This window comes from Grampus griseus (genome assembly GCF_964374135.1).
Source record: "Grampus griseus genome assembly, chromosome: 9".
NCBI lineage: Eukaryota > Metazoa > Chordata > Mammalia > Artiodactyla > Delphinidae > Grampus > Grampus griseus.
The window spans coordinates 51,557,745-51,585,200 of record NC_139003.1 but is presented as its reverse complement, the minus strand read 5'-3'; the positions used below and the strand labels follow the sequence as shown (position 1 = coordinate 51,585,200).

Below are 27,456 nucleotides of genomic sequence, written 5' to 3'. Positions count from 1 at the left end.
CTGAGGCCTGCGTGTTCTGGGTGAAGACAGGGACCTGCAGGCCTGTTGTCGGGTGGAATTTTCTCTTCCCGCAAACTACGTGCCGTTTAAGCTTCGAAATCCCTCCTGAAATAGGTGTTAAGGAGCGACCTGGACTAAACTTATTTGAAACTCTCGATGTGAATTGGAAGTGCCGTTTGGTAATCCAGGTTTGCAGAAAGTGGGTGCGGCATCACTTCCTTCATAACCATGTGGAAAAGTCTTTTTTGACCCCTTTAAAAGTAACATTTAAACGTTATTCTAGCTGTGGCTTTTTAGATCGTGTGGTGCGATTTCCAAAGTAAACATTTTCATTTTTACTAAGTTTAAGCCAGTGTCTTCCAGTGAAATATAGTTTCCCTGAACAGATTCCAACTTGGTTTTACAAGTTTTTGCTCAATTTAAAAATTACTTTGGGCCAGTATTTGAGGAAGAATCCTTCTTTTAAAGATGTGTTAGTGTATGCGAAAAATTTTTTTTAAAGTTGTAACGAAAATAAGAATAAAGTTTAAAAAATTTTTACGACCTTCCCCCCTGCCCCCCCATAGGGTTAACTTTCCCCCCCATAGTTGGGAGAGTATTTGGAGCTTTGGTGTAGTGATGTTTAGTTAACTCTTAAATTTCTTTTAAAAATTTTATTGTTTTCCATTTCCTTGAAAAAAATAACATTTATGCATGTAAAGTGCAATCTTCTGGTGTTTTAAGGATAAATTTATAAACTTGTAGACATTTATCTTGAAATATTTTGCAGTTGGGAAAGCAAATTATTTAATGAAAATTATTTTTGAAGGTATGTATAAAGTTTGATTCATTTTGCAGTTTTTAAATGCAGGGTATCTTCAAAAGCAGAAACAACTATGCCTTTTAAATAAAATAGATATGTTTATTTAAAAATTAAATACCAGTCAGAAGCATTTGTTTTACATATGTTTGTAGTGTTTCTTTTTGTTTAAGTTATGGAAGTCCTACTCATGTTTGGGGAGGGCATCAGTTATTTTAAAAGAGTATGCACATTGTTCTGAAGTATTTATTTAACTGATCAAAGTGTGCATGAATTATACACTTCAATGTAAATTTGTAAAGGTTTGGCTAAAGAGATAATTTCAAAGATAGAAACTGCGTATGATGAAATTGCATATGATGAAATTGCAAAATACAATATACTGAAAACAATTATTGAAGAAAATATCTTTGGGGTTGTTTTTAATATAGAGTTTAAATTTTGATAACTTAGGACAAAACGTATTTGGAGGAATTCGGACATTATATGGTTTAGTCTTTATTCAGTGTTAATGGACAGATTAGTAGAACCTAATTCAAAGTATTGAATTGTTTTAGTTTTTCAGGAATTGTCCAAATGGATGAAGAAGTACATTACAGTAAAGGTACTGACACTAAAAATTATTTTTGGTTGTAAGAGCTAGATGATCTTGATTAATTTCTAATTTTCTTTGCATTGTGATTTGGTTTTAGTTGAAGATGTGATTGGAAGTCATGTAGAAGATGCAGTAACGTTTTGGGCCCAGGTAAATAGTAGCCTGGTTGATTTCCTCTCCCACCCTTTCCTCCACTAATCCAGGTCCTCCCCAACAAAAATAAAAATAAAAACCCTGTAATGTATATATATCATTGTTATTCTCAATGCTTAATTTTTGAACATTATTTAACACAGGGCATTGTTAGAAGACAAATGGTTACAGCTGGAACTTAATACCAGAATTATGAGTAGTATGCTCATAATACCCTGAGTTAAAAAAGAAAACAGCAAAATTGTAGTGGTTTTAGAATTACATTCAATTTAGCACATCTAGGCTGCATAAATTACTGAAGATGCTGAAAAACTGTTGTATTTCTGAAGTTACAGCCCCATCTAGAGGTCTCTGATAAGATTGTTTCTTAAGTGATACTAAGTTTTAAAATTTCAGTCATTTTTTTCTATTGGCTTAATTTTGAATTTGAGGTACAATGTTTTTCTCATCATATAATTGGAAGTACTAATGGAACATTTATAATTTTACATTGGCATGCGTCAGGACAGATAAGTTTACTCAGTTTTAAATACAAAGCAAGGCACCAAAGTGCTTCTGTTCCAGAATTTAAAAGGTGAATCCCTCAGAGGTACACAGTTACTCACTAATTTTTAATTTTGTGAACTACATGATATAGGAGGGAAGGGAATAACATTTCTCTGTACTTCTACAGCCTGAGAACTCCTTTTTGTACGGGTAGAGTGAATTGGCAATGTGGGAAATAGGATTTATGAGAAGAAAGGTTATAGAAGACATATGATTAACTCAGTGTTCTTAAATCTATATAGAAAACATTTTAGAAGGGTGATAGTCATAGAAAAATTTTGGCAAATTTGTATCTGTGCTTATGAACATATTTTCTAAAGGTTGCCCACAATGTTCTGGTTCAATGCCCATTGTCTCTGCATTAATAGCACCTGTGACCCTCTCAACATTGTTCCAGGTTGGATGATAAATGATATTTTTAAGCTCATTATGTAGGAAAAACATTTATTATCTTAAATAAGATTTTCAGACCAGCACTGTCTGGTAGAAATACAATGTCAGCCATATAAGTAATTTAAAATTTAGTAGGCACATAAAAAAGTAAAAAGAAATGGGCAAAACTGATTTTAATAAATATATTTTATGTAACTCAGCATATCCAAAATATCATTTCAAAATATAATAAATACAAATGTTACCAAGATAGTTTATTTTCCTTTTTTTCCTATCCAGTGTATATTTTAGATTTCCAGCACAACTTAAATCAGACTAGCCATATTTCAAGTAAGAATTGGCTATTGTATTGGTCATTGCAGCTCTAGACTTTGATTTTTATTGACCTTTATGTGAAGCTGTTGCTTGAATTTGGAACTATGATTTAAACCAGGAGTCAGCAAACTTTTTCTGTGAAATATTAGATAGTAAATATTTTAAGGTTTGTGGGTCTCTTTTGCAACTGTTCAGCTCTACAAAAGCTGCCATTGTAGTGCAAAGGCAGCCATAGACAATACATAAATAAATATGTATAGCTGTGATCTGTTAAAATTTTATTTACCAAAACAGGTAAGAGAGCCCATAATTTGCCAACCTCTGATTTCAACCATGAAGTTGAGGCCCCTGTAGAAATTTAAACATATTTCAAAAAGTGAGGAAAAATATCTTAATTGGATGAAAAGATTAAGTGAAAACTGATAAGGCGTCCATATGAATCGAATGATTTTTTTCGAGAAGCAAATTGTTTGTGCACACATGTGCGAATCCATACCGGAGCCACGTCCTGTATGTGCCCCTTCGACGGTTGTAATAAGAAGTTTGCTCAGTCGACTAACCTGAAATCTCACATCTTAACACATGCTAAGGCCAAAAACAACCAGTAAAAAAAAGAGAGAAGACCCTTCTCAACCTTGAGAAGCATCTTTCAGGAGTGTGATTGGGAATAAATGTGCTTCTCCTTTGTATATTGTTTCTAAGCAAGAATTTTAAAAATGAATCCTACATATCTAAGGAACATCTTCTGATGTTTGATAAAGTTTTGATATATTTTGATAAAGTAGTAAAAATCAAAGAAAAAAACTTTAGTAAGGTGACATTGCTAAAATGCTCTATCTTGCTCTGTAATCTCATTTCAAAAACATGGTATTTTTGTAAAGTGTGGTCCCAACAGGACAATTCATGAATTTCACATCAAAAGACAGTTCTTTATACAACAGCGCTAAAAATGGGAGGACTTCTTTTCACATTCTTATAAATATGCAGCTCACCTGTTGCTTACAGTTGTTTTAATTTTGTATTTTTCAAGTGTGCATTTTGTACACTTTGTGGGGATAGGCTTACTGTGTGTGATTTTTCTGGAGGTTGATAATTTTGCTTTAAGTAGGTTTTCTTTAAAAGAATGGGCAGTTACATGCAGGTTTCAAGAGTATTTTCTGTTAAAAAAAGTTATATAGGCTTTGTTTGCTATCTTGATTTTGGTTGTATTCTTTGATGTTAACACATTTTATGTAATTGTATGGCTGTATTGAATCATATAATATCAAATATTAGAAGTGATTTAATAGTGTTAATCAATTTAAACCCACTTTAGACACTTTTTTTTTTCTGAAAAATACTGCCAGATGCTGATGTTCAGTATAATTTCTTTGCCTGTTCAGTTACAGAAAGTGGTGCTCAGCTGTAGAATGTATTGTACTTTTTAACACCAGTTGTGTACATCCTGTGTAACAGGAAGGGCGACAATAAAATAGTAATCCTACAGAAAGAATATGGCAGGAGAGAAAAGATGCAAATTTTAACATTTAATTAGGTTGGGATAAGGTGTAGATGAAGAGTAAATAGAGATTTAGAAACACGTGGAGGCAGGTCAAGTTGAAGGTTTGCTCACACATAGTCTCTGTTTTTCTACCACTATGGATTTCTGCCATTTAAGCCATTTACATGAAAACACTTCAGAAATTTTGGTAGGCCTAGTTTGATGAGTGGCAGTTGAAGGAATCTTAAGTGTTTGACCTTTGAAAGAAAAGAGCTTCCATTTATGCTAGTCCATATACCTACAAAATCTAATTATGTAAAGTACTTTGGTGTATTTTGAACTTTAGCGAGCTCATTCCAGGAGTTTATTTACAAAGGCTGCTTCAAGTGTGTCTTGGGGTCAGTTTAAATTCACTTCCCATTTTTACTGTTTATCAGTACTTATATTCATCATGATGTCATTTGAACTGCTCTTTCAGAGTTTATTTTGTTACAGAGATAATCATGTTCTTCCTAGTCTTATTGAATATGTTATTGATATATATATTTTGTTTTTTGTTTTTTTGAATTTTATTTAACTTACTTTTTTTTATACAGTAGGTTCTTATTAATCTATTTTATACATATTAGTGTATACATGTCAATCCCAATCTACCAGTTCATCCCACCCTCCGCCCCCCCACCCCCCCGCCCCCCCGCTTTCCCTCCTTGGTGTCCATACGTTCTCTACATCTGTGTCTCTCTTTCTGCCTTGCAAACCAGTTCATCTGTACCATTTTTCTAGATTCCGCATATACACGTTAATATACAATATTTTTCTCTTTCTGACTTCACATTATTGATATATTTTTAAAAAACATATATATATATATTTAACAGTTTACTTTGAAATAACTTTAGACTTACAGGAAAGTTGTAAAATTAATTTCTTTATACCCTTCACCTAGCTTTCCTTGTTGCTAACATTTTACATAACCAAAGTACAAGGGTCAAAGTCAGGAAATTAACATTGGTACAATGCTGTTAAATCTTAACTACAGCCCTTATTCAAATTCCACCAGTTCCCCGTCCCCGCCTCGCCTTTTTTTTTTGTTTCTATTCCAGGATCTAATTCAGGATCCCACATTATATTTAGTTGTCATGTATCCTTAGTCTCTTCCAACCTTTGATAGTTCCTTTATTTATACTTATTTTTCATGATTTTGACATTTTTAATGAATTCTGGTCAGTTTTTATTTGTTTATGATTTCTCATAAATAGATTGGCAGTAATACTACAGAAGTGATGTGTACTGAAATTATGTCATATTGGGGATTTATGATGTTGTTATATTTCACTATTGATGATGTTAACCTTGATCCACTTGGTTAAGGTGGTAACTGCTGGGTTTCTTAATTGTAAAGTTACTGTGTTTCCTTTTGTAAGTAATAAGTGTTTTAGAGGGAGATGCATTGAGACTATCTAATCTTGTTTCTCTTAAACTTTTTACCCACGAATTTTTTATTTATTGCTATGGGCTTTGCCTAATGATGGTTTTCTATTTTCCTCATTCCTTCTACATTTATTAATTGGAATTCCTCTTTAAGGAAGAGCTATTTCCTCTCCAGCATTTATGTATTTATTTATTCAATTATTTATATTAATATAAAACCATGGGTATTTATTCCATGGATTATAATCCCATACTATCATTTATTTTGTTGTTTAAATTGTTCCAGCTTTGGCCAATAGGAGATTGTTTACATTAGCTACTGTATCCTTTAAAATGCACCCATTCTTTTTTTGAATATTACTTTACTTTCTGGCATCACCAGATGTTCCAGGATCATCTTTTATTTCCCTGTCCTAGCCCTGGATTCAACCACTCTCCAAAGAACTCTTGTTCCTTTTATTGGAGAATGGTGTTTAAAAATCAAGATCTGGGCACTAGGTGTGCTTATTGCTACTTGAGTGTCATTGTTTCTAGGCTCTCTCAGTGGACAGAGATAGGAACTATATATATATTTATAAATATACTATATAAGTACAAATATATAACTAACACATATACACATCTGTATCTGTGTGTCTTTCATATATGCATATATTCACACACAAACATGTATACACATGCACACATATGTGTGTTTGTGTATATGTGTGTGTGTATGTATACACACACACACACACGAGTTCATACTGATACTTTCCAATTGTAATCTAACACTGCAGGTTCATTCTAGCCTTCTTTCCTTATTTGTAATTTCTCTCTCCCTGCTTTCATTATCTAGAACATATTTACTTACTTGTTCAGTCCTAGTATACACCTAAAGTAGTTTCAAAATTGTTAGCCCATGCCCCTGTGAGAAATAAATTTACTAACTAGATTACAGTATTTATATACAGAGAACCTGTACATTTGGAAATTGTTTTTACATCTGTTTCCTTTACAACAACAAATATGTGAGAAGATCCATGTCATTTGACCAAAATATGGTATCTATTTTGAGCAATTAGAGCTAAAGTAAAACCCAGAGACAATTGTTTAAAGTTACCTCTTAATATGATATTAATAATATTTGGTATCTTAGTTTGAATTCCAAATAATTTGAACTCATTGAGAAGTGAAAATTTTCTATAGCCTAGTTCCATTTCTTACAAAGAACTTTTTTGAATTATGAAAAAATAATGACATAAGAATTGATTTAATTTCTAATGCTCCAAAACCTTTTAAGTATTATGCATAGTAGAACCCTCATTTGCATAACACTATCAAATAATATTTTACTGAATCTTACACTATATCTGTTCTTCCTTCTAGAGTATCAGTAGAAATAAGGATATTATGAAGATTGGTTGTTCACTGTCTGAAGTCTGTCCCCATGCCAGTTCAGTTTTTGGGAAACTTGATCCAAAGAAGGTGAGCCATATTCTTGGGTATAATTATTCTATCTTTCTTATTAGCTTTCCTGTGTCTCAGATTTTATAGTTTTTGGAATTTTTAATATATTTGAAAGGAAGAGGCAAGTTTTTAGAATTTGTATAAACTACAGTCATAATAAGTTTACTTTTTCAAAAATACTTATGAACTATCTGCTAGGTACTGGGCACTGTGTTAAGCATTAAGTATACAGTGGTGAACAAAATAGAATCCTTGCCCTTGACACTGATTCATAAAAATTTGTAAGAGACATACTTATGGAGAACAGTTGGACAATATATATTTGTACATATATTTTTTGACATATAACTTACAGTGAAGAGTGTATCTCTTAATCTCTTGATGAATTTTTCATATCTATGCATCTGTGTGATCACTACCCAGATCAAGATACAATTTTATCACCCTAGAAAATTCCCTTAGGCCCCTTCTCAGTCAATTCTTGGTCAGTAGTCCCCTAACAAAGGTAATCATTATTCTGACTTCTATCACCATAAGTTCATTTGCCTGTTCTTAAATTATACAATATGTACTCTTTTGTATATGTCTGGCTTGTTCAACGTAATTTCTGAGATTTATCCATATTATTGTGTGCATCTATATTATTGTGTGTTTGTTCTTTTTCAAGCTATGCAGTATTTCACTGTATAAATATACCAAAATTTATCTGTTCTCCTTTGATGGGCGTTTGGAGTGTTTGTAGTTTTTGGCTACTGTGAATGAAACTGCTGTGAAATCCTTATACAAGCCTTCTAATGGATATTTTAACTTATTTCTTTTTTGTATATACCTAGGAGTAAAATTGCCAAGTCATGGGGTAGGCATGTTTCACTATAGTAGGTACTGGCCAATCAGTTTGGAAAAGTATTGAACCAGTTTGCATCCTTACCAGCAAAGTATGAGAGTTCCAGTTCCTCAGTGTCCTCACCAACCTTTCTCATTGTCAGTCTTTCTAATTTTAGCCATTTTGGTGGGTGTGTATTGTTATTTTGTGATTTTAATTTCATTTTCCTGAGGAGTACTAAGCTTAAGCATGCTTTTCAGGTTTTATTACCCATTTGGATATCCTGTTTTGTGAAGTACCTATTGAGATCTTTTCCCAGTTTTCAAGGTTGTTTGTCTAGATTGATTTGTAGGAAGTTCTGTACAGTTGGCCCTCCATATCCATGGGTTCCACATCCATGGATTCATCCAATTGTGGATCAAAAACATTCCAAAAAATTTTCAGGAAGTGGAAGAGTATTGGGAAGGAAGTCTTACTCTTTACCTCTTTGGGTATACTTTGATTTTCTTTTAATAATGTGCCTTTATTTAGTTTTATTTAAAAATAATTTTAAACCCCAATGACATATATAAAAAGGTATAAAAAGAAATTTAGAAGGAAGAAAGGATTGTAGCTTGGAGCTGAGCATCAGAATGGATAAGATAATGCAATTTGTAAAGATTTTAGGGTTTTTTTTTAAACATCCTTGTAGTCTGTGACTGTGTTTAATAGTATTATGAGTTAAGACATATCCGTTTTTCCTCTGTTGAATGCAAAATAAATTACTTACTTTACAAAAAATTCAACCTATTGTCAGTAATAGACTTCTCATTATAAATGATTACTTAGCCACCTCTGATTATCTGTGAATGGATTATACTGTGTAAATTTTCTTTAGTGATTGAGTAGTTCTCTTCCTCTTACCATGTAGTCAGGACATGGGGTGTGAATTGTGGAGTCGTGAGAGAAGATTGGGACTAGGCAGAGTGGGAATGACTATATAGTTCTGACTGTGCTCTCAAGACAAACCTATTTGGGATAGATTTGTATTTATGATGGTGGTTGTGATTATTCACACTAACAGAGGCAAGGACCTTAGATTGCTCAGTTTGGTTGGGTTCGAGCTCTATTTCTAGAGGTATCCCCACCCCTACCTAGACTGGGTTGCAATGATACACCATTTCTGTCACTTGCCTTGTATTGAATTGTTAATTTTATTGGTATATATTACAAAATCGTAACTAACGGTAATGTGATCTTTTGCAAGGTTTGAAATTGGATAGGACGGTTGATGATCAGGTATTTCTGCTACTAAACCTGTTTGCTTGCTGAAAAATGAAGTAAGATGGCTAGGAGAGGGTACCATGCCACTTGTGCTGTCTCTTGCCCTTCAGTTGTTGAGTGTTAGCTGAGGGAACCAGAGTTAAGTGGTAATTGAACACACCTGTCCTTTGTAGCATTTGCTTTCTTAGCTATCCATTTGTGTGTCTAAGTTGATTTGTACTTTGTTGCTTTGAGGAGTTGAGGATTTTTACATTTCACCCTCTGTATTCCTTTTGCTTTAAAATCTGTGAATTTGTCCTAGTTCAGAGTGATAAATTAATTTTATACTCCATCACTTAAAGCCATGCTCCTCAACCTTTTTTTCATTATGCCCTTCTAAGGCATTTTTTTCCCTAATGGGTCTCCTCTCTGCAAGACATTTTAACACCACAGATACACTGGATATCTGTTTATGTTGTCAGGTAGGGTTGAACTTTGGAGGACTACAAACCACTGTAATATCTAAGATTCTCCTCCATGCTCCAAGAACCAGTTTTTACTCCCATGGGGATAATATTTCTCCCATTGAGAATGTATGATTTAAAGTGGTTATCAACCTGGGGTTACTTTGTATCTTCCACTCCCACCCCCGGGAGACATTTGGCAATGCGTGGAGACATTTTTGGTTGTCACAACTGGAGGGAATGTTATTGGCATCTTGTACATAGAGGCCAGGGGGCGAAGCTGCTAAACATCCTACAACGCATATGACAGAAGACAGCCTCCGTCCCCCGACCAAGGAATTATCCTGTCTCTAATGTCAGTAGTGCTGAGGTTGAGACACTGACTTAAAGTATGTAAATTTTTCTCTTTGTTCTCTATTAAACATAATTAAATTAAAATATAAATTTAAAATATATGAAGGTTCAGTATGAAGGATATTATCTAATGTAATTTATTTACTTACATTTACAATAACACTGAAGCCTTTCTGTATAAAGTAAAAAGTGTAAGAATCTTTCTTGTCTGGTTGGACATAGGGATCCTACCATGGTAGAGAATTAGACTTAAGTGGCATGTACTTGGCATGTTTGTGTTTTAAGAACAATTAATTGTGCCAGTTATGTCTTCAGACATCAAAACAGCATGACTTTAAGTCTTTGATGCTTGGGCCTTTTTTTGAGTTTTCTGTTTTTATGTCTTTCGTCTTCTCTCTCCTGTTTTTTGGAGAGGCAGAAAAACATAATGAACTCTGAAGTCAGTTGCCTGAATTTGAATCCTGGTTCTGCTGCCTACTATGACTTTGGGCATATAATGGTGAAAACAAAGTACCTGCCTCATAGGGTTGTTATCTATACGTGCTTATTTGTGTATAGTAAGTCCTTAATAAACGCTAATTATTATTCTGATCTACTTAGCATTAAATTCATTAAAATGCCAAATAATTTTACTTTCTTTTTCTCTTTGTAGATTTATGGAGGATTATTTTCTGAAGATAAATGTTGGTACAGATGCAAAGTACTGAAAATAATCAGTGATGAAAAGGCAGGAACAAGTGTTCAATTTTTTTGCTCTGAGGAATATTTATTTTGGTTCCAAAATTTGATGCTTATTTAGTTCTTCATTGTTTATTCATAGTAGTAATAAAATATGGTTGAATGAACTTATAAACTGATTAAAACATAAATTTTTCCCTGTAGAGAACACAAAAGAAATGAATTGCTTAAAAAAATACAAGTCAGATTCAGGAATATTCTTCTGATTTTAAGTTGTTGTATAATCACCCCAGATTATCCAAGTATAGATTACATAATTTGTGATTATTTTTGGTGACCAGTTGGTCCTTTGTACCTCAGTTCTTAATAATTATGTTTGATTCTTGCTGAGTAACTTAAAAGTTCATTCTATTAAGGTTGAGTAGGAAGAGAATATTTGATTGATCCTGAAGTTATGGTTATCTTTTACTTAGTTGATATGCATATTGTTAATAATGAAGATTGGCTTGCCACTTTCTCACGCCTTGGTTAAATGTGATGAATTTTCTTTGCATTTAGCTATTTTGTTTTTTACGTTGTGAAATTGTGGGAGATTTTTAAGGGAATTTGTGGAGATAGGATTCTGAGTAGCTGTTTGCTGGCAATTGCACATTGCAGGCTCTGTAAAAGCATCTCTGTAGGGTTTCTTTTACTGTTTTCTTCTGTGTCTACTTTCCTGGACTTAAAATATTTTATAATATGTATGTTTTGTAAATATTGTTCTTGGTGTAATAAGAAGGTAAGGTGAAACACCTTGAGTAATGTTCCAAATATCTTTAAAAAATCTTGTGATTTATTACTGTCATGGGTAGTGGTTTATCTTAGTGAAATAGACCTTTTCTCCACAGTTTGACAACTGAAGATGATATTTTGTGTTTGCTTTTGGTTTGGCTGTAACTTTTTTAAATTAAAGGACGAGATGGCTTTTGACCTTGTAATAAACTATTTTTCTTTTTTACCTTTCACACAGATATAGAGCTGGAGGTAAGGGTGAATTTGATTCATTTCCAAGATCTAACAGAATAGGCTTAAGTTTATCAAAGAAAGTTTCATAACTTTGCCTTTATTTTCAGATTTTATTGTTTCCAACTTGAATTTAAGAAGGTTGATTGATTTTGAAGGTTGATTGATTTTAACATTTGAGATAGGAGAGAGTCGTAAGTTTCACAGATTTATGTTTTATTTAAATACTATTGTTTAAAAAAAATCAAAATGAGAAATGGTACTGTTGGAAATAGTAGTTTGGTCCTGGTTGAACTAGTACCAAATATAGAAATCCTCGGGATCTCATGGACTATGGATTTTCTATGTTTTGAGGATATTGCTGGAGCTCTCATTTCTGAATGCATTTTGTCAGTTTCAGGTAAAATGCTATCATGATTTAGTAGTTAACAGAAAGCAGCAAATGGATAGTTTCTTTGGAGATATTTAATCTAAGTTCTGTATTAGCATTTCTCTCATTTTTTTCCAGTATCTGGTGAGATATATTGACTATGGAAATAGTGAAATTCTAAGTCGATCTGATATAGCTGAGATTCCTTTAGATCTACAGTTTTCTAGTGTTGCCAAAAAGTATAGACTTTGGGGACTACAGATTCCTTCTGGCCAAGAAGTTACCCAGTTTGATCAGGCAAGTCAAAGATTGTAAATATTTTTGCTAATGAAAGTAAAACTATGTGCTGGAAATGCAGTATAAGTGTGCTAAAAATCCATTAATTTTCTTTGATGTAAAAGCTTGTATAAATTAATGAAAAATATGAAATTATAGAATAATTCACAGACAATTATTTATTTGTGCTCATCTTTGCTAGGTAAACATTCTTGATCAGATAAGACTGATGTGTGTGTGTGTGTGTGTGTGTGTGTATGTGTATGTATATGTGCACACATATAATAAATGTAAGTAGTTTCTTCTGATGTGAAAGCTTCAAAGGATAGTCTCTTTTATGATGGAGAGAATGATGAATCTAATTATTTTGTTTTTTGCTTTTGCGAAAGTATTTATTAAATAAAAGTGCTCTTTAATCTAGCCCTGGCGATAAATATCACAAATTTGAAATTAGTGGAGTTGTAAATTAATTAGGTTGTATCTTTTTGGCAGAGGCTCATACTGTTCGATATAGTAATTAGCAGTGATGTTCTGCTAATCTAGACTACTGTTTGTATTCGTTTCCATTAAATTTTGGGTTAGCAACCTAATTCTGGAAGACCTCTAATAATTTCAGCGGTAGTCTTAACAAGAATCCTACCTCCTTTTAAATCTGTGCAACAGTGATGTTCTTTTGGTAGCTGATACTGCCATTGAGGGACTGTCACATTGCAAAGTAATCAGATTTGTATTGTATATTTAGCAGCTCAAATGACTTATTTGGAAATAATTTAATCAGTACTAGAAGGAACAGTAAAATTTTTTTTTTCTTTATTTGTGGAACGCGGGCCTCTCACTGTTGTGGCCTCTCCTGTTGCGGAGCACAGGCTCCGGACGCGCAGGCTCAGTGGCCATGGCTCACGGGCCCAGCCGCTCCGCGGCATGTGGGATCTTCCTGGACCGGGGCACGAACCCGTGTTCCCTGCATCGGCAGGCAGACTCTCAACCACTGCACCACCAGGGAAGCCCAGGAACAGTAAAATTTGAAAACCTTCTCTTTTTGTTGTTTTTAGAATCTTTTAGGCCGTTGGGTGTAGTTTTGTCTGCCCTATAGTTACTTATAAGAAATGTTTCTGTACTTTAGACTCTCATAAATAGAGTAAAGCATAGATATTATTGTAAAATTATACCCTAAATTTTTGGTTTAAAATCTAAAATTTATTACTTTTTTTTTAATATAAATATTAAAATACCTTGACCAAGGTAGAGGCTTGTTTTGAATTTCTTGCATGCCTAGAACCTTGGAATTTTAAATTTACAGACCTTAGAATTCATCTGCTCTCATCTTATTGTTTTGCAAATAAAGAAATTGGGTCTACAACAATTAAATAAGTTATTTAAAGTCATAAAGCTAATTAGGGCTGAGCTAGGGCTAGAACTCAAGTCCATTGCTGTTCTCGTAGTAAGATGATATAAAATTTATGTAGATTGAAACAAACATGAATCAAAGAAAATGTCATTTTCAAAATTTATTTTTGGAACTGAAGAAATAAACTTCAGTATTGAGAATGTTTTATGTGCTTCATAGATTCTTAATAGATGGTATTATTTGTATTTGCATGCTTACATTCAATAAAAAGACTATTCATTGGAGTTGAACTAATTAGCAAACTGAATGTTTTCTGGAAAGAAATGGTTATTCTTGAGTGCCTCTGCTTAGAAAGTCCATGTTTAGCCATTAATTCTCAGCTGAAGGTTCAAGTGTAATTTCTTATAAGAAGTCTTTGCTGATACCCACCATTCATTCTCCTGCAGCTGTTTTAGTTCAGTGTATAGGCATGTAGAGGTGTAATTTTTTTCCTCCCCCCACAAGATGGTGAGCTTGGTAGAGACAAGACTGTCTTGGTAGAGACAAGTATTTTATTCATTTTTTATGCCTAATTTCCCTGCTTCTGCCTGTTAGGTGTTAGATGAGCATCCAGTTTATCTAGCATTTGAATGGATGAATGGATAAGTAGGGATTCAGTTAAAATAAAAAAAATTTTAAAAAAAGAGACTTCCAGAGGGTGTCCTGGGCACTGAAATACTTTCAACACATTTTAAACCAACACTTTCACACCTATGCTGAAGCACAGTTGAAACTGTAACTGAAAATGGTGGTAAAAATTGCTGAAGATCAAAGAAGATTAAATTATGTCCTAAATGCCTTTCTTACTTTGAAAATTTTCATGTAGAATCATGCAGTGAGAGGTAGAGATTGGAATATGGGTTTAACAGTTTAAAGGTCTTTTAACCTGTTTTCTAATATATCCAGACAAGGTTGGGTAGACTAAGAAAGCAAGTGATGCTTTCCTATTTCTGAATAAAGCTTTTTGTTAGTATTTAGGAGAACTCAGATTTTATTCCAAATTCAGGGTTCTACCTGTAATTATATATGATTCAGGGAGAATCTGGTTGAACAGTTTTGTACTAATTGTGATTAATGACCATAACTAAAAAGAATTTGACTTCAGAGAAAAGTCTGAAAATCAGGTTTATGTGTAAAAATTTCTAAATAAACAGTATACTTTTAGAACATTCAGCTTTAGGTAATTGGAACTTTTGTAAAAAGTAGATTTATTTCCACTTAAATTCATATGTTGCCCAAGGACAGAGTTTCTTGAAGTGTTAAGTATTAAGAATTTCACATATTGCAGCAATAATTTTCAGACACTGTCACTTCCATTAAGATTGGTTAGGGGTGGAAGTTATACTTGAATTTTAGATAGACTTTCAACATTAAGGGTTGAAATTAAGGTTTTTTTAATGAAAGAGGTTAACTAAAAACTGTATTCTGATTGATCAAAATCTTAGATATATTTCAGTGAATTATATTTTGAGTTTGTTAGCTTTGCCTGCTTGATCTCATTTTTTGGTGATACATTCTGGACCGTCTTTGCTTTCTATATTGGTGTTCTTGGTGAATTCAAGTATCTCAATATGTGTGTATTTAAAATTTTTATGATTTGAAAAATTTATTAAACCTGTGTTTTTGGTAACTTAGAATACTTTGTCATTTTGGTTTACGGATTAAAAAAATTCTTTTTTCTTTTTGGTAGTGATGGTTGGTGATCCTTGAGCCTGTGTAGTTTGAATCTCCTGTACCCTTTCAGATGCATCCTTTTAGGCTCAGGAGTTCTTAACCTGGGCTTAAAATATATCATGGTGAAATAATTTTCTTTGTAGTTCTCCTTATGTTTATGTTATACATTTAAAAACATTTTTCCAAGAAGGATTCCAAAGGGTTCACCAGATCGATAAAGGAGCCCATGGCATGGAAAAAGTTAAGAACTCCTACATAGATCTCCCTTCTACCCACTATACTACCATATAGTTAAAAAGGAAATAGTTACTCCCTATCAATATTATTTAGTTACTTGTACCTTGAACATTTTTTTTCTTTTTTTTTTTAAAATGTGACTAGCTTGTATTTTCTGGTTTTTAATTTGTTCTTTATGCTCGTGTTGCCTGGATGATTATTGGTATGATTACCTATTTGGTTTTATTTGCATAAGCTTTATTGTTTGTCATATTTACCTAGTGAGAATATAGCTAAAAATAAAGCTTCTCCCTAAGAGAGTTATGGCCCATAAGATTAATTACATCAGGAATTCCAAGGAAGATATGAAACAAGATATTTTTGTCTCAAATTTATACTTTATATATTCTGAGAAATGATTCATTTCCTCTATAGGATGAAAGTTAGGTAAGGAATTTAGAGAAATTTGGGAAGAGAGGAATAGTTATCAAATTGGATCATATCAAAGTAATTTTAGGAGTTCAGATTTCTGGAGATGTAAGCAAGTTCTTATTAAAATTAAATCTCAAGATATCTTCAATTCTAAATATGTTTTAGGTATGTCTTTGCTCAGTGCTGTGCAAAGTTATAATTTAGTTATAATTATAGTTATATAATTATATAATATAGTTAATTAGTTAAACTAGTTAATTAAACTATTACATAGTTAATTATATAATAGTTATAGTTAATTATATAGTTATATAATTATAGTTATATAATAACTATATAACTATAATTTAGTTATAATCTAACTAAATGTTATCAAGTACCTAATTACTCACATGTCTTCTCATATGCCAGTTATACAGGTATTGCTCCCTCAGACAAAATTCTATTTAAGAGAGTTTTAATTTAGGAATTTCTAACATCTGATATTTCATAATTGCAGTTTGTTGATTTTTAAAAAAAATTGTTGATGTTTTATGCCTTGAGTTTCTGTTTTCTGCTTCTGCTCTTGTCTTACTTTGAAATGAGAGTACCTGATTAGGCCTATAAAATGATTTTTAAAGTTTTGCTGAATTTGAGCATTTTTTCTAGATACCAAAATTCATTTTTATGTGATGTAGCTCCTCAGGGCACCATTATATGTAGTTAGGGCCAAAATGTCAACAGAATCTGCTTGGTTTAAAAAAATTATTCTAGGGTATTTAATTGGTACACATTTAACAACGTATAAATATGGCTGCCTATACTGGTCTCAGCTCTACTTCTGGAAAGGATTTTAGCAAGTGTGTAATTGGAATATAGTCATACACATGCAGAAGTATATTTGCATTTAGCCAACAACAAGGTAAGACCACTTTTACAGAGATTTCAGAATGAGGAAATACGATCTTTGGAAAAACTAGGTAGAAACAAAATAAGTGAAGAAAAACATGTTGGTGTAGCTGGTTTATGTCTTCTTTTTTTAATCTTTCTTAGGGCAGAATCTTTTTGGGGAGCTTGATTTTTGAAAAGCAAATAAAAATGAGAATTAAAGCAACCTATCAAGATGGAACAGTTATTGCTCAGGCTGAGTATGGCAGTGTGGATATAGGGGAAGAGGTGGCTAAGAAAGGATTTGCAGAAAAATGCAAACTTACTTCCAGCACTAACATCTGTGAGGAAAAAAAATCGGATCCTGGTCAGCTTGTCCTCAGGAACCTCAAAAGCCCCATTCCTTTGTGGGGGCATAGCTCAAACCAGTCACCTTTCATCAGGCCAAAGGACCACTTAAGTGGGAGGCTGTCTCTTGACTTGAAGAGTGAAAATGATGCAGGAAATCATGTGACATTTCCAAAGTAAGACTACGTTGGAATTTTTAGTCTTAACTAATTTCTGATGTATGGTGTAAGCCCTTGTCATAGTAGAAGTCAAGGCTTACGTTTTTGGAGTCCTCAACTATGTCAGTGATTCTGAGGGATGATACTGATTATTTTTGTTTTTCTCAAGCAGGTATTCCTCTCCTCTTTAGCAGGAATATTTTAATTAAAAGCCATTTTGAAAGAAAAATCATTCTTGAATTGTTTGAAGTTCACATACCAACTCTTCATTCCAACTCTTTTGAATACATTTATTAAAAATAAAAATCTACCCCTAAATCTAAACGATTCAGCCAAGAGCCAGAATTTCAGATAAACTTGAAGTTTTTCCTTTGGCTTTAAGAATATTTTAATGAGTTTTAGGGAATTGCCTTTCCTTTTTAACAAAAGAGAGGCTCTTTGTTCTTCCTGTGAAAATGTACTGTGATAGAATTTGATTATTACCAAAGGTGTTCACTTTTTAGATAATTTTGAAATATAAACTTGAAGCAAAAAGCCAGGTTTGATGTTTACCAAACCATTCTTATACTTCTGTATCATGATCTAGGCCATGATGCCATGTCTTGGGTAATATAGCTGTTTTTTGGGACCTTATCAGTGCTCTAGGAACTAAACTGTCAGATGGAGTGGAGGTGATGGGGAGGAGGGATTGGAAGAAACTGATACAGAAATGCTTTTTACTGTATTTCCTGGAGTTGATATTGCTATGAAGAAGTTGGAATATGTATTCTTTGAGATTTGGAGGGATTGTTTTTGAAGTGTTTCTTCAGTTATAAAATCTAGTTTGCATTAAAAATATTTTTTAATGTTGAATTAGGTAAAGGTTTTAGATTAGTTTCCAAAATTAACTTTAAGGTATATCATGCTAAAAAAAACCCAAGAGAATTTTAGGGTTTGATCCCTGTAACACTTACACAGTTTGTTTTTTACAATGAGTGAATTTGTTTTTAATAGGGAAAATTTGGCTGTTGGTGGCTTTAATTTTGGGTTGAATGTCAGCCTGGCAAAAATTAAGCAGGACCAGAAACTGATTGAAGAAAATGAAAGGCTTAAAACAGAGAAGGAGGTTCTTCTTGAAAGGTATAAGGCATTAGAATTGAAAGTAGAACAGACTGTCCAGGAGCTTCAGGTATGGTATGTTCAATGGTGTAAGGTAAAGAATGATGAACTGGGAAATCCTTATATTCATTTGCTTTTATTTTTTGTTTAATTTTCTGTCTTCTTTCCTTTCCTTCCCTTCATCTCCCCATTCTTTATTCTCTCCTTTTTTTTATATTTGTTTATAGGTATTTTTCTTATGCTACAAGCTAATCATCTTTGGATTTCATTGGATGTTTGAGAGATTAATAATTTCTCAGTTACATTTCCTCTTATGTTCTTTAAAATTTTTAACTATGGAAATTTTCAAACATTTTATTTATTTATTTAATCTATTATTTATTTTTGGCTGCGTTGGGTCTTTGTTGCTGTGTGCGGGCTTTCCCTAGTTGCGACGAGCGGGGGCTACTCTTCTTTGTGGTGCGCAGGCTTCTCATTGCAGTGGCTTCTCTTGTTGAGGAGCATGGGCTCTAGGCACGTGGGCTTCAGTAGTTGTGGCTCGCGGGCTCTAGAGTGCAGGCTCAGTAGTTGTGGTGCACCGGCTTAGTTGCTCTGTGGCATGTGGGATCTTCCTGGACCAGGGATCGAACCTGTGTCCCCTGCATTGGCAGGCAGATTCTTAACCACTGAGCCACCAGGGAAGTCCCTCAAACATTTTAAAAAGAGAGAATTGAATAATTAATACTTATGTATTCATCACCCAGTTTTTACAATTATTAAATACACAGCAGTCTTTTTTAAAATCTACTAATTTTAAAACAAATCCCATTCATAATATTTTAATGTATGTGCTTTTGTATGTCTCTCTAATAGAAAAGAACTTCAAAAAAGACATAACCAGGGCTTCCCTGGTGGCGCAGTGGTTGAGAGTCTGCCTGCCGATGCAGGGGACACGGGTTCGTGCCCCGGTCCGGGAAGATCCCACATGCTGCGGAGCGGCTGGGCCCGTGAGCCACGGCCACTGAGCCTGCACGTCCGGAGCCTGTGCTCCGCAACGGGAGAGGCCACAACAGTGAGAGGCCTGCATACCGCAAAAAAAAAAAAAAAAAAAAAAAAAAAAAAGACATAACCATAATACTATTATACTTAAAAATTAACAATAATTCCTTAATATCATTTAATATCCAGTCAGTGTTCAGGTTTCCCATATTTGCTCCATGAATGTCCTTTTACGGTTGGTTTCTTCTAATCAGAATTCCTGTTAGGCCCATACATTGAATTTTGGTTGATAGATCTCTTAAATTGCTTAATCTGCATCCTTGTGTTGCTTAACAGGCTCCTGTATCTCCATGTGTTTCCTTTTATGGTAGTTAGGTCTCGAGGTTTGCTCACATTCGGGGCAGTTTTTTTCCCCCCCAAGAATACTGTGGTTTTCAAATATGTAGCTTTTTCTGATACTAAATATGTTATCCCAACACTATTTTCCAATTCTCTAACACCAACTGGATGTCCATCAATTCATTTTTGACACTAAATACCAGGAGTTATCTCAGACTCCACAAGGTAAGGACTCAGTCCCTCAAGATTTAGCCCAGTTCAGGTACCAGCCACAAATCACGTCCCAGGCTACCCACACTTCTGTCTGGCTGAGTATAAATTTGAGGGTTCCTATGACCCCACCCCCACCCCCTGCCCTCAATTCAGTAATTCTCTAAAACAACTCATAGGACTCAGGGAAGTGCTATGCTTATGGTTACCGTTTTATTATTAAAGGATAAAACTCAGGAACAGCCAAGTAGAAGGAAGAGATGCATAGGGGAAGTTATGAAGGGGGTTGGGGGGGGGGTCTCTGGGCCTGCCACTCTCCCAGCACATGGATTTGTTCACCAGTCTGGAAGCTCCCCCAAAGCTCATCATTCTGAACTTTTAAATTTTTTTCTGAGTTTTTTTTAAATCAAGGTTTTATTTCATAGGCCTGATTAAGTCACTGACCATTGGTGATTGAACTCAATCTCCAGCCCCTAGATTCATATGTGGCATTCTTCAGGGAACTCTGACTCATAAATCCATGAACTGTGGGTTTATCCATTATAACTAATCCTATAGCCAGGAACATCTCGCTAAGTGCATTTCAGAGATAAGGTCTCTTCCTCTTAGAAAACAGTCTGTTTTCTTTTTAAAGGTTTAGTTGACAAGGAGATTAGACTAGTCACCTGCCTTTTATTTTCTCTATGGGTGTCCTCGTCCCCTTCCATGAAGAGAGTAAATGGATTATAGGCCAACAGCGTTGCCTGTTGGAGATATAAAGCCTTTCTTTCAACCCTGGAAAGTTCCTTGGTATCTCTTTCTGGCCTATCCTCTCTTCCTCCCACTCAGGGCAACCATTCTGCTGATTTATATATAACCACAGTTTCGTTTTCCTGGTCCTGTACTTCATATAAATGGAATAATCCTCTGATACGTATTCTATTATGTTTGGCTTCATTCACTTAAAGAATAATGTTTGTGAGATTTATTGAGGTTGTGTTTATCAGTAGTTTGTTCATTTTTATTGCAAAGTAGTGTTCCATTCTATGAATATACCGCAGTTTATTTACTCATTTTCTTATTCATGGGCATTTAGGTTGTTTTCAGTTTTTGGCCATTATAAATAAAGCCACTGTGACTATTCTTCTACAGGTCTTTTTGTGGATATATGGATTCACGTACTTTGGATTATATTCTTTCCTCAGCCATATCTAGTCTACTGATAAGCCCATCAAAAGCATTTTTCATTTTTGTCTACAGTGTTTTTGATTTCTGGCATATTCTGTTTGTTTGTTTCTTAGAATTTCCATCTCTCTGCTTACGTTGCCTGTATGTTCTTGCATGCTGTCTACTTTATCTGTTAGAGCCCTTAGCATATTTGTCCTACCATGTTTGAAGTTCCTGTCTGATAATCCCAATATTCCTGCCGCATCTGAATTTGATGCTGATGTTTGCTTTGTCTCTTCCAACTGTGTTTTTGTCTTTTAACATGTCTTACAAGTTTTTTTTTTTTTGATAGCCAGGCATGATGTGTTTGGTGAAAGGAACTTCTATAAATAGGAATTTAGTAAATGTGATGATTAGTTGTGGGGGAAGGAGAAGCGTTTTATAGTCTGAAAAGACTAAGAAGGTCTTTTAGTGAGCCTGTGCCTCCGGACTGTGAATTTCGCACTTGCAACTAGTTTTCTCCCCCACTCCCTTTAGAAAGGAGGATGGCTAGAGTGGGCTGGATTTGGGTATTTCCCTTCCCCCAGGTTAATTAGGCTTGGATAAAATCCTAGCAGGTAGGCTCTGTTTAAATGGTTTCCACTGAGGGCAGATCTTGTTAAGTACAGAATATTCTAACATATTTCAAAATGGTTCCTTTTCCCCTCCTCCTGCTGGAAGCTTGAGGGGATTTACTGTGAGAACCTGCTGGAGATCGAGGAGGTAAAACTCACAAAAATGTGGGGGCATCCTGATGATGGGGTCCCCCTGGTGTTCTTAACTTTCAGTTGTTCATACTGAGCCTCTAGCAATATGTCAGTTACAGTTGCAGCTTCCCTACTCCAGACTTCTTCCCTGGGCGGTGGGGATTGCTGCTCCAGAAAGTTTTGAGTTTCCTTTATTAGCCTGTCTTGTCTTTCCAGTTGTGCCTTGTGACCTTACCTCTGTGACAAATCTAAGAAAAATTGTTGATTTTTCAGTTGCTCAACTTTTTACTTGTTAGGATGGACTGGGGACTTTTCTTCTTACATGCTGGACTGGAAACTGGAAGTCCTTAACATTTTTCAAGAACTAATTTTTGCTTCTGTTGATTTTTTTTTTCTTTATTGTTTGTCTCTATTCTACTTTATTAATTTCTTTACTTATTGTTATTATTTCCTTCCTTCAGTTTGTTCTTCTAGCTTCTTTAGATGGAAATTTGTATCATTGTTTTATTTTTTATCATATAATTGTTTTTAATCTTTTGTTCTTTTATAATGTTTAAAGATTTCCCTTTAAGCATCACTTTACTTGTAGTCCACAAATTTTGATATTTTTTTTTATTATTTAATCAAACATTTAAAAACTTCCCATTATTTATATTTTTTTTTAATCATGAGCTATTTAGAAGTGTGTTGCCTAATTTCCACAGATTTGGAGATTTCCCTCCAGTATATTTTTGTTACTGATATTTTATTTTCTTAGCATCAGAGAGCATACTCAGTATGGTTTCAGTCCTTTCACATTTATTGATATTTGTTTTATTATCCAGCATGTTGTTTGTCCTTAGAAATGTTCCATATGCTTTTAGAAATTATGTGTATTCTACAGTTGTGTGGTGGAGTGTTTCATAAATGTTAGGTCGAATTGGTTGATAGTATTGTTTAAGATTTTTGTATCATGACTGATTTTCTGTTTACTTGTTCCTTCAGTTAAAGAGAGAGGAGTGTTAAAATATCCAGATATTATTGTGGTTTTGTGTATTTCTTCCTTTTGTTCCGTCAGGTTTTACTTTGTGGTTTTGAAGCTTTGTTATTAGGTGCATTCACAATTAGAATTGTTGTGTCTTCTTGATGAATTAATTCATTTGTCTTTATGAAATATCCCAGTTTATTGCTGGTAGTGCTCCCTGTACTGAAGTCCACATTGCCTGATATTAATATAGCAATGTTTGCCTTGTATATAGTATATAGTTTCCATCCTTTAATTTTTATGTGTCTCTTTATATCTAATAAGTGTTTCTAATAAGCAGCTTATATGGTTGAGTCTAAGCTGTTTTTGTCCAGATTGATAATCTCACATCTTTTAATTGGAGTGTTTAGCTAATTTTCATTTAATGTAATTATTAATGTGGTTGGGTTTAAGTTTGGCATCTTTTCTATTTGTTTTATTTGTTGTTTGTCTTAAAAACCATACTAATTATTTTTCATCTGAGCTCTGGTTCTTTTTTTTTTACAGGTGGATTAACAATAAGTTTAAGACAGTTGAGAAATAAACTGAGTTGACATTTCTTTTAGATTTAAATGATTCTTCAGAATTTTATAGTTCTCATCCACATGTATTTCATTAGCAATTTGTACTAAAAATTTGCTTTTATCGAGTCTTTGTAAAGCATTAAACACATTTTCAAAGATTCAGCAACTTTTTATTTTCCCACTTCTGTTTCTTAGATTTATGTAATTTTTGGAGGAATTATCATAGCAATTGCAGTGGATATAAACAGATTTAAGAACAAACATAACTGCTTCTTCATGGTCATCCTCCTCAGCAAATGAGAGCAGATGGGCATGAGCATTCCCAAATGTAACTTACTATTAATCAGCATTCAGTATTGGCTCTCTTTTTATTTAACTGAAGCATTGGAGAGAATGTGAACACCAGAGAGCCTGGTGTTTAAAGATTGAGTAAAAGTTCTGTGTTTAACTGTGTAATACCTGGTTTGTAGTATAATTGGAATAAAATTGCAGGTCTTTATCCATATTACTGCTCTATGCATTATTTTGAATAATTATATTAGACATATTGTTAAGGTACCAGAATCAAGCAGTTTAATGTAGCTTGGGTCAAGGAAATGATGTTTTTGATTCTTTTAAAATGCAGAATGATATCAGACTTCATCAGAAAACAAATTGTCATTGATTATCATTTGGTTTTTAAGGGTATCTTTTATTTTTCTTTTTAAAATCTAAGTATTAAGACATATAATATGTGAAATTTTGTTTTTATTTGGTTTCTTATTAGGATGCAATATAAGAGTGTCTCTGTGTGAAGGCAGAAGACTGGAATAGTTTATCTTTTTCAGATCCTAGCTAGTAGGGAAATCAGTGTTCGTTATCCTGTCGCCTAGTATTTTTTAGCCTTTAAAATTTTAATTACGCCTAAAAATCATTTAAATAACAGTAGAAATACAGTTTCCTATTTGGGTCTAACTAAGATGTATTTGTTCTTTGCTTCAGCAAGAGAAAGCAACTACCATGGATTTGACTAAACATTTAGAAAGTACTCTTAAGACTTGTGTAGGTACCAGAATGAAAAATCTAGCAGCTAAGGTTGAAATATTGAAAGAAATTAGGTAGGTAAAAGCATATTTTTAAGAAGGATAGTTTAAAACAAATGCTAATTAGTTGGTGCTTTGTTTTGTATGCCTGACATTTTTGCTTTGTAACTTAATCTTTGTATTTTTATTACTTTAAAGAAGGAAACTAAAAATAGTTACTCCTGAGACAAATTTTCTATTGTTTTTGTTAATGTTCTGTTGATATTGTGTGGCATGATAGTGTCCTAAAAGTCATCTATGAGAATGAAATTAAAAAGTCAACACAACTTCTAAGTGGTAGTTTGATGAGAAACTACTATGTCCTCTTGTTTTGCTTGGGGTTATTTTCAGTCCTATACTGAAACTAGATTTCAGTAATATAACTTAATTATACTCCGTCTAAAGAAAGAAGAAAGTAGTGTTCATGGAGTTAGAAGAAAAGTGATCTTCATGGAGTCAGAAGAAATTGGTTAGCAAGTTTTGTGCAGAGTTTATTCAGCATATCTCAGACTCTATATATGAATTATATAGGTATTGTACTTTATAGAAGATTGTTTTATTATTGGTTAGGGATAATTTTTCACCCTTTTCTGCAATGTGGAAAAAATAGTTCTCAGAACAACCTAGTTCTCTTTTTGTGCTATACATACAACTTAAATCAGTAATTCATTTTCTCATGTACTTTGAAACACTAAGAAGATGTTGCCCTGAATTAATCCTGCACGTTCGTCTTTTGTCCAGTGGGAATTTATATTCTCCAGTATAAATCCATCAATCGGTATCTGGTTTATAAGTTTCTAAATAGTTTGAGTAAGTCTCTCTAGAGCTTAATCAACTTTTAATGCATAACCAAAAATTCAGGTGACTACACTTGCAAAGCTGTGAGACAGACTTTGGACCAAAACAGTTCAAAATATTTTAACCCATATTTGAGGAAATAATGTGCTGTTAGAATGGTGGCAGTCTAACTGGAAGCTAGAAAAAAGAAAATGATGGGCCTTGTTTGTTTTGCTATTTGGTCTTTCACATTGCTTTTTCTTTTTGGATATTTTAAAAAACTCTGCAAATGCTAGTCTGCTTATTAAGGTACAAGGACTATGTGCCTGTCATCTTGGTAAGCAAGATTGGCTTAAGTATAAAATTTTACAGAATTATTTATAAATCTAATTTAATATCATTTAAAATCTGCAGACTTTTGAAGTTGTCTTTTTATATAAAGCTTTCTGAAAAAGATATTTAAATTTTTTTCTCAATTATGTTTTTAATTGTATCAGTTATTTATGATTTTATATGATTTTAAAAAGTACCTCTTCATAGCCAGTGTTGTAAATAGTAACTTTAGACCATTAGTATTTAAGTGTAATTTTTTTTCTCACAGCACCTTAAAAATTTCTTGATCTTTTCCTTTTTGCTGTTTTAATAGATGCGTCAATATCAATGCTCATTTTGGAAATGACCTGTCAGATGCTATACAAGTGTTGGATGAAGGCTGCTTTACTCTCCCAGCTTCTCTGAATGAATTAGAGATAATTTGGGCAGAATACTGTCTGGCTCAGGGGAAGATTCAAGCTTGTCAGAATATGGTGGGTTAAGAATTTTTCTCTATGATGATTTTTACCTGTTGAACATAAGAAGATAATGTCTTTCAAGAAAGCAGAAGGACTGCAGATATTGGAATGATACTTTATGTGAAATCTTTAACTTTTACATATCTTCATATTAATAATTTGATTTCTTTTGTTGCCTTGTAAGAAAGGTAGGATAGATAAGTAGTGATTGTGGAAAAAGGGTTAGTTAACCCTTTTGCAGTCCCTTTTGCATGAGAATTTACCTCTCTCTGTTCCCTTGGTAATTTGATGAAATGGTATTTCAGTCATGTTACTGGCAACATTGTTTGGTAAAAATAAAACCCCTGATTGGTAAATTGTATCTGGACTGGGAGGAACTGTAAACTACAAATACTTGCAACTGGGCATACCCCTTGAGGGACCCTGGCAGCTATACCTATAAGAGATGGTGGCTTTTGAGGGGCATGAGGCTTGTAAGCCAGAGTGGCTCCCACAACTGCTAATGTGGATCTTGTCTTCTGGTCTGAGTGGCGTGTTTTATGCTGCATTATAGGACTCTGCCTTACTGTTAAATGCTATCTAAGCCATCCATGTGTGGGTAGGGGAGGGATATGAAGAATGGAATATTTCATGTGACTTCTTCATTAGTGTAGGTAAAAATATATTTATTTCCTCTTGGAATTTTCTTTAGTTTATTATATTGAGCTGAATGGAACTCCTTCTTTTTCATATAAAGATATTTGGTACAACAGTCATAGCTTTCCATAGTACCTATGAGCCCTAAACTTGTGTTTGGAGTTGTCCTATCTTAAGTATCGATGGTTTCTGCCTCTGGGGATTGTACCCTGAAAGTCTTATTTCCTATTCATTCTAGGTTGGCCAGTTGGCAGCGTAACTGGCTCTGAATGAGAAAAGTAAACAGAATAACTAGGCCTTTGAAAATGCCAGGAATGTTTAATTTGGATAAAGGATTCGATTTGGGTTATTTTACATATTAGACCTGATTACTGGTTACTTCTGATTATGGAAGAAAAAAAGTGACAGAAGTAATAATTTTTGAATCTCTATGAAACACAGGCAGTGTTATAGATACTTTATAAACTTTTCGTACACTAACTTTTAAATATGGGCACTTTTGGGGCTTCCCTGGTGGCACAGTGGTTGAGAGTCCGCCTGCCAATGCAGGGGACGCTGGTTTGTGCCCCAGTCCGGGAAGATCCCACATGCCACGGAGCGGCTGGGTCCGTGAGCCTTGGCCGCTGAGCCTGCGTGTCTGGAGCCTGTGCTCCGCAATGGGAGAGGCCACAATAGTGAGAGGCCCGCGTACTGCG

At 33.9% G+C, this 27,456-nt stretch overlaps 1 protein-coding gene across 2 annotated transcripts in view; it reads left to right on the top strand.

The window, feature by feature from the left end:
• The window catches only part of STK31 (serine/threonine kinase 31), a gene marked incomplete at both ends in the record, with an annotated part of 86,516 nt that overhangs the window by 411 nt on the left and 58,649 nt on the right, over positions 1 to 27,456 (top strand). Inside the window, 9 exons of one of the 2 annotated variants that reach the window (XM_082662413.1) lie at positions 1,357 to 1,403; positions 1,492 to 1,544; positions 7,081 to 7,179; positions 10,697 to 10,771; positions 12,233 to 12,391; positions 17,112 to 17,470; positions 18,446 to 18,620; positions 24,478 to 24,593; positions 25,981 to 26,140. In XM_082662413.1, the coding sequence (XP_082518539.1) occupies positions 1,357 to 1,403; positions 1,492 to 1,544; positions 7,081 to 7,179; positions 10,697 to 10,771; positions 12,233 to 12,391; positions 17,112 to 17,470; positions 18,446 to 18,620; positions 24,478 to 24,593; positions 25,981 to 26,140 (1,243 nt within the window). Of the gene's footprint in view, positions 1 to 1,356; positions 1,404 to 1,491; positions 1,545 to 7,080; positions 7,180 to 10,696; positions 10,772 to 12,232; positions 12,392 to 17,111; positions 17,471 to 18,445; positions 18,621 to 24,477; positions 24,594 to 25,980; positions 26,141 to 27,456 lie in introns of those variants that run through there. The other variant, XM_082662414.1, reaches the window with a different exon arrangement.